Here is a 12,411-nt window from a genome sequence, read left to right on the forward strand (position 1 = left end):
ACACACAGGCTGCAGGTGTATTTATGAGCTGAGGGAGCCGAGCTGATGGTTTTACAGTGAAGTCCACGGGGCGGGCTTGAAATGGAAGAGTCCGGCCTTAATGTGACCGAGTTCAGCCGCTTCTGGCCTCCTTTCTACTATGTTAGTAATTTCAGATTTTAATAAGAACGTCTTAACATCTGAGCTCCTTGCATGTGGTCCACTTTGAGCTCAGATAATCTTTCCTCCCTTCCTCTGGTTTAGCACTATGAAACTACAAAAGTGTTGATGTGTAACTAAGAGGAGTGGAAAGTTTCAGGCGCGTATCGATGACTGATTAGTGGACTCACATTTCTTGTATGTTAATAAACAATCTTGTATGTATTTAATGATCCACATTAACATGCACATATGTATGTTAATATTTATGGAGACACATTTAAACAGGGGTTTACTTATCTGTGTGTGCACAGAGAGTATCAGTGTTTGTCTTCCTCATGAGATAACGTTCATCTCTCACTGTGTGTCCCGGTGAAGGTTATTTAACCTGAAGGAACGGCCACAGGTACATGAGTGCTTGTTATACACGTTATCATGAAAAGAGCGATTTTAGTGGCCTTAAACATTAGTTATTAACATTGTAAAAGTCAAATATTATTTAAGAACTGACTATAACTTTAGTATCAACATACAACAGAGGATAAGAAGACATGATATGAGTGATTTTTCTACTTTTTTCTATGATTGACCCTTGTTAAAATGAAAAATGTTTACAATAGGCCAGCTTTAATTGCCTTTTATTCACTATGTATTTGTTTTTTTTTTTATATTACCTCAAGTGTACTCAGTAATTCTTGCTGACTAGACTGAACAGGTGGGAAAAAATTGTGGTTGTACAGTAAATAATGATTTGTCTAAAAAATGTCTTAATTTTTTTATAAAGATCTTTTTTGTATCTTAATCAAAGCTTCTGAAGTCATGACAAGAAGCATTTTAAATAAAGACTTAATTTATTGTACTGGTTGCATTTTCATGTTTCTGGATAAAAACAGTATAAACATCTGGCTGGATTTTAAGTAGCTAATATCATTAATATCATTAATTAATCAGAATTAATGAGATTCACATCACCATGTCCAGAAAGTTCCCTTCCCTACTGTGTCTACAGAAGACCAACACACAAAAACATCATGATAAAATGTATAAAAACACAAGAAGAAGAAGAAGTGTAATGCTATTCTCTCAAATATCCACATATTTGGGAGAAAATAGGGTTTCAGAATTACAGGAAATGCAAAAAGCCACAGCAAACGACTGTAACTTTAGTTAATGCATTCTAACATAAAATATCCACAAGAAAATTAAGAAATATATGAAATATGTGCATAATTCTACTATATATAACAACAGTATAGAAAAATAAGACCACAGAGTCATAACTCTCAGAGTCACTACTACAAGGATTGTGATCCCAGGTGTGAAAATAAATGAAAATTCAGCAATCAGTGTCATATTTTATTAGAAAAGGCTTGGTGGTGTTATTTTTTTTTTTCTGTTGCAGCATATTGCATTTTATACTTACAGTTCAATTTTATTTCATTAGACTATAAATATTTGTAGCTTCAAATGCTCAGAAACATCCCAAAACCATTGAATTAATTCGATTTTAAAAGTTACTTGGAACACCACAAGCATACCATAATATAATAATAAAAGTTATAAATAAATAATGGTAATTACTATAAAGCAATATAATTTTATATCATTATCAGGATTTTATCATATCTGTCATTATGCTGCTTTTTAAAGCTAAAGTGACTAAATAAAAAGGAAATTACTGCCATTTGCTTTGGTATCACTCAGTATTTTTTTGGTAAGCTCTGCAAAAGCTGAATAAAATAATTTCCAATAAGGCTCAAAGGTCAAATCAGAGGTAAAGATGTAGAAACAATAACCTGATATAAAGCAATAAAACTGCCTTCTTGTCCTTCTTGTTTTATAGAGCAGACAAGATCTGACTTTGAATTTAAATGAAGTGTATATGGCAAAAGATGAAATAAGATATAAAGCTACACACCCACATAGTAATTAATGAAAAAAAAGAAGAAAAAGATTAAGTTGACTAGCTCTGTGTGTGTATTTATAGGTTAACCTTATAAACATATATACATAACTGTAAATAACTGTAAAGGGGAGGAAAGTGCTTTCACTGACATGAACCCAAAAAAAAAAAAAAAAGGGGCAGAAAAATAAAAATAAAAATAAAAATAAAGAAAGCTACCCTGTCAAGGAGTATTGTGAATATTTTATGTTTTCAGACACTGTAATATAAATAAAGTAAAAAACAAACAAACAAACAAACAAACAACAACATTGAAATATATTTATACACATTTGATTGATGTGTCCAAGTGATAAAATATGATCATTAAAAAAAAAAATCTGATGTGAGCAAAGTTTTGTCATTTACAACTTCTGTAAAACTTAAAGAAAGGAAAAACATGGCTCATATTCTTGATATTATTTTGACTAAAACGTCTACAATCGCCTATTTAAATACTAATTTAGTATTATAGTCCATACATCTTACATCGACTTATTAGGCAAAGAATGTCGTTCAGCAACCTGACTGTATCTTTGCCGCCATCTTGCGGATGAGAAACATAACGGACGACGGCCATGAACGGAAATGACGTAATAAAAAAACCCTGCCTGCACACTTTCTTCAAATCTGTTTTCTTCGGCTGTAAACTTAAAGTCCTCGGTCTACAAACGGAGAGTTAAGCGTATGTAAAACAGTTTTCATTATCAAATTAATCTTTAAAAAGCTAAATTTGGCTCGTGGAAAGCTCCGAGTCGTTTTCCCGGTTAAATTTTCCCCGGTGGGAGGAGCGTTTCGGGCCGGACATAAAAAGCAGACGGATCGCTTTGCTCTTCCACTTCTTCCTGTCGTCTGGCTGAGGTAAGAGCACGCAGTCTGTTAGCGCGAATTCACTTGCAAACTATTCCTTTTTAAAAGTTACATGTAACAGTAGAAATATTTAGTGTTTTACAATGCAGCATATTTGCAATTGAGGTTTATTTTAAACACTTTAAACGTGTTCACGAGGGGAAGTGGTGTTTAAGCTAATAGCTTGTGTGCACGGATTCAGTGTCGCACCGAGCAGATCAGGCCACAATCCTTAACCATCCAGCGATTAAACATTAAAGTAATCTGATTAATTTTTATTTAAGTTAACTACAACGTATTTTCTATACACTGCATATAGTATTTATTGGGAAAACATACGATGAGCTTTTGTATGGACTTCTTAAAAAAATGGCCGCTGCTCGTCTGATGTGGCTGCAAGCCGCAGTGTCTCTCAGTGATGATACTTTTCACAGACCTGTCCTGAATGACTGTGATTGCAATTTTTTATTCTGATGTGAGACACTTTTTAAATGTATATTTCTGTCGACTCATGCGATCCTCAACACTGCATGGGGAGATCACGTGTTAGCCGATCAGGGCTAGCTACAGCATGCTAATGCAATGATCTATATTTGCTGTTTTTTCCTAGATGGCGAAGAAAGATCCAGAAGCTTCCTGTTGCAAAGGTAATTTCTTTGTACCACGTGGCTTCTTGCTTTTACTATTACTTGTGAATAAGTATCAGCATGACTTGGAGCCTTATGCTACAGTGATGTTCACATTGAACTCTCTCACTGAAACAACCTTGAGGATACTTAATCTCTCAAAATGCTGAGTAGCATGAAGCTCTTAAAAGTGAGCACATCTTAAGTTGACCTTACAACCAATGACATGCTTTTTTCTGCCCTTCAGGTGTGGGACGTGTGGCCAACTCTCTACACAAGGTAATTACAAAATCTTATAGTGTATTTGTAAAAATTAGTAGTTTTCCAGCTGTAGAGAAGCCTTTTTCTGCAGGTCTGTAGAAACTTAACAATCTTAAAATGAGGCCTTAATACAAAGATGATGTCTTGCTGTAATGTTTCAATGACAATAAAATGAAAACTTTTGCCAGTATGGCTGTGGGTTTAAATTTGTTTTGTAACGGTTGTAAGAATCTTAAATTTAGCACAGTGAGACCTGCATAGAGGCTCAGTGCTGCAGTGATGAATCTCTGAACTCTCTCTTACTGAATCAGCCTTGAAGAAACTTCTTTACCAGATTCTGAGTAGCACATGGGCTCCACCTAATGCTGTAAAACTGTGCTTAAAAATATATCCGAAACTTAAGATTCCTGTGTAAATCTAAGTGTTTCTTTTCCCCCCTCAGATGTCCAAGGCTGGATGAACGAGAATGAAGGATTCTGGCAGGTAAGCCAGACTGGCGCTAAAACGATCTGTCGGATTTCTTGAGGGCCACAATTGATGATTTTTCAAACAGACAAGCATATGCCTGATTTTTTGTGATGCTACTTTATAAATCTGATTAGCCCTTAAAAGATAATGAAACCCATTGTTACTGTTTACTGTATGACTTATGGGTTTTTTCTTCTGTAGGTAGCACTGTCCACGCACTGAACTCTGCAAAGCACCTTGACTGCACTGAGGTGAGTAAAACATTGATTTACAAGAGTTTAATCAGTAGTGGGGCATAAATGTGATGATTAACACGAATGACAAGCATATGCCTGATTTCAAGTGATGTCAGCCTTTAATCTGATCCACCCTAAGGTCTACTGATGCAAAATGTAAAATCCCTAAGCATGTGATTGATAGTGTGGTTCTCTCTGCCAGATGCAGTTTCACAAGGAGTGTTGAAGGATGCCGCATGGAAACCTCGACATGTGAGTCCCAGCACGAGTATCATTTCCACAACAGTTATCAGAAGTGCCTTTTTTCCCCCTGTGAGAAATGGTCATTTTTAAAAAAGAAATTGCTGACTTGACAACATCCAGTGTTTACAAAGTTACTACTTCTTTTTGGCACTAGGAGTGAAATTTAAGTCCAACTTCATGGACATACTGACAGAAGTGAAAGCAATAAGGGCATAAGCCTTAGAAAACCATTTGAAGTACTTTGATTTAATAAACATAATTTATAATGCACTCATTCATGTGGAATTTGATCCATTACTTTCAAGGCCAGTTTTTTAAATTAAGACTTCAAGGCCTGCACAAGAAACTGAGCCATGAAGTTGTACTCCTGTTGGCTTCCTGTGTAGTTTTTGGATATTATGCCTGATGGTGAAATTCAGTGCAACATTCTCACAATAAGACAAAGGCAAGGCGTTTCTGACTGTTTGAAAGGATGACATGGGGTAGCACCCATCAAACAGCTGGACGACTAAATGTCACATGGCAGTTTGTCACCAAAGCCCTGATCAAACATTTGAATCTTAATATGCTGCATATATTATTGCTGAGCTCTACTGAAGTGACTGTTTCTCTTGCAGAGCTGTGGGGCAGATCCTCAAAGAGGAAGGTGCTCGCTGAAGCCTCATGGTGAGTCTTTTACCCACATATTCAAGTGCCTCCTAGAGTAAATGTTTTTATAATGCATTTGCAATGATGATGATACTTAGCTCACTTTGACCCAATGTGAAACGACACGAACATCTGAGCAACTGCATATTTTTTTTTCAATGAAATCTGTTCTATTTAACTTGAGTTGATTGAATTTCATAGTACATGATCACGGCTTAAATGCTGTAGTGAGTTTAATGACCCTAAACAATCCTGATCGTCATATTCTGGCTGTTTTAGTCAATTTGGATGCTTCAACTGAACGTGTAGTAAATAACTGTCTTTATCAACAGGTTCGAGTACTTCAACATCATGTCAGAGGTTCTCACTGGAGGTAAGATGTCACTGAATCACTGCTACAGTACAGAACCGTTATTCTGACCTGCTGAAAATGATGAGATATTTCTGGAATCTCGTTCGTCTGAACTGCTGTTGAGAAATAAAATCTGACGATAGCAGAGGTCAACAGTTAATGGTGTAAAACGTGTTGCAGTTTCGTGCTCAGACCTCATGGTATGTCATTTGTTGCAGGTACTGACTGGAGGCATTTCAGAAGATGCTGTCATCTTCTGTCAGACAGGTGAGTGAGCCCTGAAGACATTTATTTTTATCCAGGAAAAATGCAACCCTTATTTACATTGGCGTTTTCGTAGCCCAAAATGGTGGCAATTCAGCACTTATAAAAGCACGGCTGTTGCCTTGTTTCCTTCATGATGACACCCGCACACATCTTACGCCTTGTGTCAATGCCAGAACCTGAAAAGGTGAACCCACTGGTGTTGCCTTGGCAATAAGGTGAAGACCCGTTGGGGTACCAACAGTCTGAATGGAAACAAACCTGACTTAGATGTAATTGGAAAAATTAGGACGCTTTTCAAATTTGTTGAAAAGCCACTGAAATGTTTGGTTACTCAAGTTAAATTTTGTTCTTGTGCATTTCTGCTGGGTGGGATTGTTCTTGCTGTCTAAACTTTTATAATCTTTGTCTTTTAGTTTGACATCAGTGCTGAACTCGAAGAACAAGGTGATCAGGATCCCCCAGCCATGTTATCTGAGGTAGGTAAGTATCTGGTTCTCACAGTCACATTTAGTGGAAATTCTTTCAGCAGAAGTGATGAGTTTCTTATTACCGCCCCAGTCTGAGAATTCATGACTGATTGGTATCCCCTCTGATCAGACAGAACTTTAAGCCCTTGTCATTCACACGATGAACCGGATTGAGTAACCCTTCCCTTCTCATTACAGGTCTGATGCCAACTGTTTCTTGTGACAGATTGACACCTGGGCAGCCACAGGTACATTATAGTATAGTTTAGTTATGTTTCTGGGACTGTGAAAATGATGAGAATGAGAGATCAGTCAAGGGGTGACCATCTGCATTCCTTACTCCTCCAGCTGGCCTCCCCTCCTGTTGACCCAGTATGGCACCGAGAACCCTGGGGTTGCAGCAGGTGTAAGGTGGTCTGCTGGTGTTCTGATGGAGAGGGCTGGCTGTGAGGGCATGACTGAGGTGGACTTTCTGATGCACATACCAGAAACTAAATAAACGGCTTGTATTTGTAATGTTTTGCGTTTGAAATTTTCTTGAGTTCAAATGAAAGCACAATGATGCAGCATGGGGATTCACAAGGATATTTTGCATTGTAGATCTGAGTACAAAGGCTTGGCCCACTAACACATTACCCTTTTCTAAGGTCTGGCTGCTTGAAGTGATCCAATCGTCTTGATCCTGTACTCGCGGTCACCGTGCTGGTGAGTGTCTGAACAACATTAAGGCTTCAGAACATGAAACCGTTTCCATTTCCAGTAAACTTCAAAATTCTTAAAGCAGAAGTGATGAGTTTCTTATTACCGCCCCAGTCTGAAAATTCATGACTGATTGGTATCCCCTCTGATTACGCCTTTTAAAAAATGTTGTCGTTCGCACTGATCAAACTGGATCGACTCACCCTTTTCACATGTTGCAGGTTTGACGCTGTCTGACAGGAATAATTGGCACAGACACACCTGGGACTCCTACAGGTAATTGAGCAAGTCTGTTTCTGTCTCTCTGGGATTGTGAAACTGAATCTCCTTGCAACATTTACCTGAAATTGTCTAAATTCTGGAAGCAGAAGTGATGAGTTTCTTATTACCGCCCCAGTCTGAAAATTCATGACTGATTGGTATCCCCTCTGATCCAAGCTAAAGCTTTTGTTTTCACTTTACAATGAAGTTTTTGCATTTCTAATATGTTGTCTTCCTTTGCAGACTCTGGACTGAAGTTGTGTACCAGAATGATCCGTCACATTTCCTCCAAACACTAAATCCACCTTGTTCAGAGGATGCTGAAGAGAAATTTCTCTAAAATCAAGTATATCACTTGATTTGCACTGATGAATTGTAATATTTCCTGGATGAGATTGACTTCCAGGTGCCTGTTGTGGAAATTTAAATAAAATTTATTTTTTCAGCATGGCTAACTTTGTGTTCTATTGCCGTCCTAAAGACTGGGTTGTGACCCAAATGTGGGTCACAGGAGATCTTACTCGGGTCCACAAATAGATGCTGTAGAGATTTTACAAATTTAAGATTTACTGTTGGTACAGATTTTTCAAGCATTTGAATTGGGTTCACTGAGAGGAAAAAGAACCTGTTCAGTCTTAATGCATTTGTTTTCTTATTTATGCAGTAGATTAAAGTGTAAAATGTCCATTTTTTTTTTTTTCTGATAAGGGGCAATAAGAGCCTGGTAAGTATCTGACATGAATGTAGGATGATGACAATTAAATATTGATCAAATATTAATAAAAGCAATACAAGTAATCTCAAGCTGCTAAATCATTTAGGCCATATAATAGAGATGAACAGTATCCCAGAAAATGCACTGGACCTTGTTCTGCTGTAAACTCACTACCTTGTATTTTAGATGGCTTCCCTCAAATTAAGACAAGGCCAGTTTGCTTGTTCATTGGTAAAGGAATTTTGGAATAAATCAGATTCATAAAGTGGTGATTATTGTCCCTGAAACATTGAGTGTAGATAATATTCACCCTGTATTTAAAAAAAACTACAGTATAAACACACTCAAATGTTCAGAATATTGCTCAGGTCTTATGTCTCCAGTATTAATGAAACAACTGCACTTAAGTTCTTGTCAGATCCAAAATGTTTGCTTTAATCCGTACCTTCTCCGAGGCCCACATTGGGTATTGGGGACACACTGTAACTCAGAAACAACTACTTTACATTTGGGGGCTGTAATCTAAAGATTTACTGCTAATTTCTGACAACTGACTCATTACATCCAATATGATTTCAAATCAATGGCAAATCAAAAAATAAGGTCCACAGTTTGTCCATTTCTTCCCGTTGCTCTGTCAGGGCACCAGGTACGTGGGAAGTGATTGACATTCAATCTTTAGATGAGATTTAGATTCTCTGGTATTTACTGTTAAAGGCAGTGAAAAAAACATGGCAAGGGCCCCTTACACTGAAGTAGCCTAGAAATCATTGATGCCCTTTTTTGGGGGATGAGTTTGAGACAAAAAAGCTAAAAATAAACAACCGCACAACCCAAAATGTTTGAGATAATATGGATTTCAACAGCAGGAATGATCTTAATTCAGAAGGCATTTAAATTTATTAACATGTTTGAGTGAGTGAGGCAGAAATCATCAACTGACAATCTGATGTATCACAAAATATAGAAGTGGGAGCCAAATACAACAACATTGCAAACTAAAAGTTGATCTTCAGTTCTACATAACATCTTAATCAATTGTCTTAACAGTAAATTAAAAAAAAAAAACAGGCCATGTATGATTCCTGTAACCACGGTTACAGACAGCGCTGATGTCTGCATGTCGCAGCAACTGATGGAAAGAAAAGAAACAACTGTCGTGTTTGGATACTCCAGCTGTCCGCGGCGCAACGCTGAGCCTGAAGTCACGTCAGAGCTCACAAGACACCGCTGTTAAAGAAAACAAAAACAAAACGGGCACAAAGTCAGTCAGCTGTGAAAATCCGTGCGGCGATGTCATCTAATAGCCAGTCCACTCCAGTTAATAAATTCTCTCCTGTTACTGCGCTGCAACCGATGATGCACCAGTGATGACTTTTGATCTCATCCAGGGCCAGAGCCTGCAGGGAAAAACACACGCGGCGAACAGATGTGGTGATGCACAGTCTCTGAATAACTCAACCGTAATCTGACGTGGATTTAACTTAGCGGTAGTGATATTGCAGACATCGAAAATTGCATTGTGGGTATAAATCTCACCTCTCGTATTGCCTCTTTTGACAAGGCTCCTGGTAGGTCCTGTTTGTTTGCAAAGACCAGCAGCGTTGCTCCAGCTAACCTCTGCATGGGGAAAGGGACACACTCAACGATCGATATGATGACAACACAGCGATTAAAGGGACATTTCTGATTATTTTGAAGTGGGGTTGTACTGATAATATCTTTCAGGTTAGCATGCCCCCAGTTTGAAGAAGCAGAGAGGGTCACAAACGTGGAAGCTAACAATATACTTCTGTGGTTACAATATCACCACTTTACCTTGATGTCAGACAACCTTTTCTGATGGGAACCTGCTGTTATGTAAGACAAATATCGCTCTCTCTTGCTCAACCAGACTCATTTTGCTTTGCAGAAGACTGGAGTTGTTGTTGGTCTACTGCCGCCTCAGTCTGCTAGTTAGTTTGTGTTATTGTGTGACTTTGGTGAATCTGGATTTACCTTTAAAAGACAAACACACTAACCAATCTAGGTAGCAGCAGAGCAGCAACTATGGAGTTTGGTTGGTTTGGAGAGAAGGATATTTGGCTTATATAACGGCGGCTTCCTGTTGGAGGTAAAGCGGTGCAAGTATTCTAAAATATTGGAAATAGAGTGTGATTTTTTTATGTGGCTAAAACACATTCTGCTGCTGACCCCCGTCCACAGCAGTACACTGATTAGCTTCTGTGTCAGCACTCCTGCCGCTTCTCCAAACTGAGGACGTGCCAACCGCCATCTACTGTAGATAATACATCGACTATCGATTATTTCAAACTACCCCTTTTAACAGAAGAAGAAAACAGATGTTGCTGTCCTTCACAGTGGAGATGTGGGATGAAGCCCACAGAGTTTCCACAAATGTTGGTATGGAGCAACTAATTAAAAGATCTACAATTAACCACTAACCCCATGACTCCAGTGTGTGTGTGTATGTGTGTGTGTGTGTGTGTACCTCTTCCAGAAGCAGCACACTGAGTTCCTGCTTACAGTCGTCCAGTCTGAGTCTATCAGCGCTGTCCACCACCCACACCAGCCCGTCTGTGCTCTCAAAGTAGTTCCTCCAGTAGGACCGCAGGGACTTCTGACCTCCTACATCCCAAATATTCAACTTAAACCTAGAAGATGCACAGAAAGAGGATTTGATGAACGTAAGTGCAGTGTCAACTATTGGCTTATTGGTGTAAGTGGCATTTGTGTTGAGGTTTGAATCAAAACTTCAACAGAAAATGTGTTGTAATTGCAGCCCCTTTTAATATCATTTTGCATTTTAGCATTTTGACTTGTTTGATGGCCTTGAACAGGAGCCGTGAAACTGACGCAGCTAGATGGTTTCCTACTGTATCAAAAACCATAGCCACGTTTCCACACAAAGTACCAGGAACATTTAGTCCCAGGAACTACTTTTCAATGAACTAAAAGTTGCCTTTGGCTCCCTAGGCCACTGACGTGAAAAAGCAATGGCTCTTTTTTATGAAATTGTTGCGCAAATCTACAACAACAACGCTATGCAGTCTCTTCTGGATTTCACAGGCCGTCTTTAGAATCGTTCTGGCAGCTTTTCTAAAAACCTTTTCCACTTCTGCATATGTGTTGTGTGAAAGTAAATGAATGTGTGTTTAAATGTGTCAAATGCCATATTGTAATGTAGTTACCCTTTGTGCTCCACTGTTTTGATGTTGAAGCCTAGTGTTGGGGAGATGGTGCTGACATCTTCTCCGTTAAACTTCTTCAGGATGGTCGTCTTCCCCGCATTGTCCAGACCTCTGCACGAGCCACGTTAAAGAAGAAAGTCTCACACCTGATTATTACATAGTCTCGTTTTTCTTTTACAGTGCACAACAGCCAGCAAGGCAGCAAACAAATTAATTCGATCTATCCTAACAAATGATTTACACCCTGCCCAATCTTCTAGAGATAACATTTTGAATATTTTTGACTAATCAGCAGTATCCAAATTGAGAACACAATTCTTTGACTACACCGTTCCATCCAAAACAAAAGAATTTTACTACAAAATAATTAATGATTTTTTACCCTTTGAGAATAATGTAGGCATTTTCTATAATGTGTTTTATTTCATGCGCTCATACACAACTGAGAATGGTTAAGTAAGAAAACCACAACAATGCCTGTTTTAGATCATAAAAAATAAAAATAATCCTTATTAACAAGGCTAAATGTATTAAAACCCCATCCATCTATATATATGTATGTATATATAACTGGACTGAATTGGTATTTGCCTTAATGTTTGTGCATTCCTTGATCGAACAATAATAAAACAAGCTAGCAAGACAGCATGATATGGCACAAAATAGGTAAAAGAAACAACACAAGCATAAAACAGCTACCATATATTATCTAACCTTACACGGATATAAGTTACTGCTCGCGACTCTTATGTTATTGACACAGATAAAGTTATATTATAACGGTGTTGCTACATGCATGCTACTTTGTTTTCGGCTAAGCTAATAAACTGTTTCAGACAGGATACAACATCAGCAGTCTCATCTCCCGCTCCTTCTGCTTCATCTTCTTCAAAATAGTCAGCAAACCCATCGCGACGGTGTCCCGCCAAACTGCAGTTATAAGAAATAAAGCTACTTTTACTAATATGTGACTGTATCAAAGATATTTAGCATCCATACGAAGCATTGCGAACCAGGAAGAGACCAGAGTGCTAATCCCGCCCGCCGC

The 12,411-nt window shown here is 38.3% G+C and overlaps 1 protein-coding gene, 2 long non-coding RNA genes and 7 other non-coding genes across 11 annotated transcripts; 9 read left to right on the forward strand and 1 right to left on the reverse strand.

The window, feature by feature from the left end:
* Window positions 1-3,971: 3,971 nt before the first annotated feature.
* LOC146305501 (uncharacterized) lies at window positions 3,972-5,980 on the forward strand. The gene is made up of 5 exons (XR_014769085.1): window positions 3,972-4,299; window positions 4,486-4,535; window positions 4,723-4,772; window positions 5,381-5,429; window positions 5,744-5,980. It is a non-coding gene; the product is annotated as an uncharacterized LOC146305501 (long non-coding RNA).
* On the forward strand, window positions 4,088-4,162 carry LOC146305502 (small nucleolar RNA SNORD26). Its single transcript, XR_014769185.1, has one exon. It is a non-coding gene; the product is annotated as a small nucleolar RNA SNORD26 (small nucleolar RNA).
* Window positions 5,488-5,552, forward strand: LOC146305503 (small nucleolar RNA SNORD29). Its single transcript, XR_014769184.1, has one exon. It is a non-coding gene; the product is annotated as a small nucleolar RNA SNORD29 (small nucleolar RNA).
* Window positions 5,838-5,905, forward strand: LOC146305504 (small nucleolar RNA SNORD30). Its single transcript, XR_014769186.1, has one exon. It is a non-coding gene; the product is annotated as a small nucleolar RNA SNORD30 (small nucleolar RNA).
* Window positions 5,981-6,135: 155 nt separating the features above from the next.
* On the forward strand, window positions 6,136-7,495 carry LOC146305505 (uncharacterized). 2 transcript variants are annotated; one of them, XR_014769084.1, is made up of 4 exons: window positions 6,136-6,510; window positions 6,696-6,745; window positions 7,145-7,202; window positions 7,418-7,495. It is a non-coding gene; the product is annotated as an uncharacterized LOC146305505 (long non-coding RNA). The 2 variants fall into 2 exon arrangements; XR_014769083.1 differs by having other exon boundaries at window positions 6,136-6,506.
* LOC146305506 (small nucleolar RNA SNORD22) lies at window positions 6,156-6,281 on the forward strand. Its single transcript, XR_014769190.1, has one exon. It is a non-coding gene; the product is annotated as a small nucleolar RNA SNORD22 (small nucleolar RNA).
* LOC146305507 (small nucleolar RNA SNORD31) lies at window positions 6,555-6,629 on the forward strand. The gene has a single exon (XR_014769187.1). It is a non-coding gene; the product is annotated as a small nucleolar RNA SNORD31 (small nucleolar RNA).
* On the forward strand, window positions 7,277-7,346 carry LOC146305508 (small nucleolar RNA SNORD31). The gene has a single exon (XR_014769188.1). It is a non-coding gene; the product is annotated as a small nucleolar RNA SNORD31 (small nucleolar RNA).
* A 64-nt stretch (window positions 7,496-7,559) lies between the features above and the next one.
* LOC146305509 (small nucleolar RNA SNORD31) lies at window positions 7,560-7,629 on the forward strand. Its single transcript, XR_014769189.1, has one exon. It is a non-coding gene; the product is annotated as a small nucleolar RNA SNORD31 (small nucleolar RNA).
* Window positions 7,630-9,415: 1,786 nt separating this feature from the next.
* Window positions 9,416-12,402, reverse strand: arl2 (ADP-ribosylation factor-like 2). The gene is made up of 5 exons (XM_084711802.1): window positions 12,209-12,402; window positions 11,364-11,474; window positions 10,664-10,826; window positions 9,712-9,792; window positions 9,416-9,572 (listed from the first exon to the last, which is right to left on the reverse strand). The coding sequence occupies exons 1-5, from the start codon at window positions 12,271-12,273 to the stop codon at window positions 9,438-9,440; spliced, it is 555 nt and encodes a 184-aa protein (XP_084567928.1). The 5' UTR covers window positions 12,274-12,402; the 3' UTR covers window positions 9,416-9,437.
* Between the last annotated feature and the right edge of the window lie 9 nt (window positions 12,403-12,411).

The sequence above is a fragment of the Lutjanus erythropterus genome, chromosome 23, assembly GCF_056507025.1.
Source record: "Lutjanus erythropterus isolate fLutEry1 chromosome 23, fLutEry1.hap2, whole genome shotgun sequence".
Classification (NCBI taxonomy): domain Eukaryota; kingdom Metazoa; phylum Chordata; class Actinopteri; order Lutjaniformes; family Lutjanidae; genus Lutjanus; species Lutjanus erythropterus.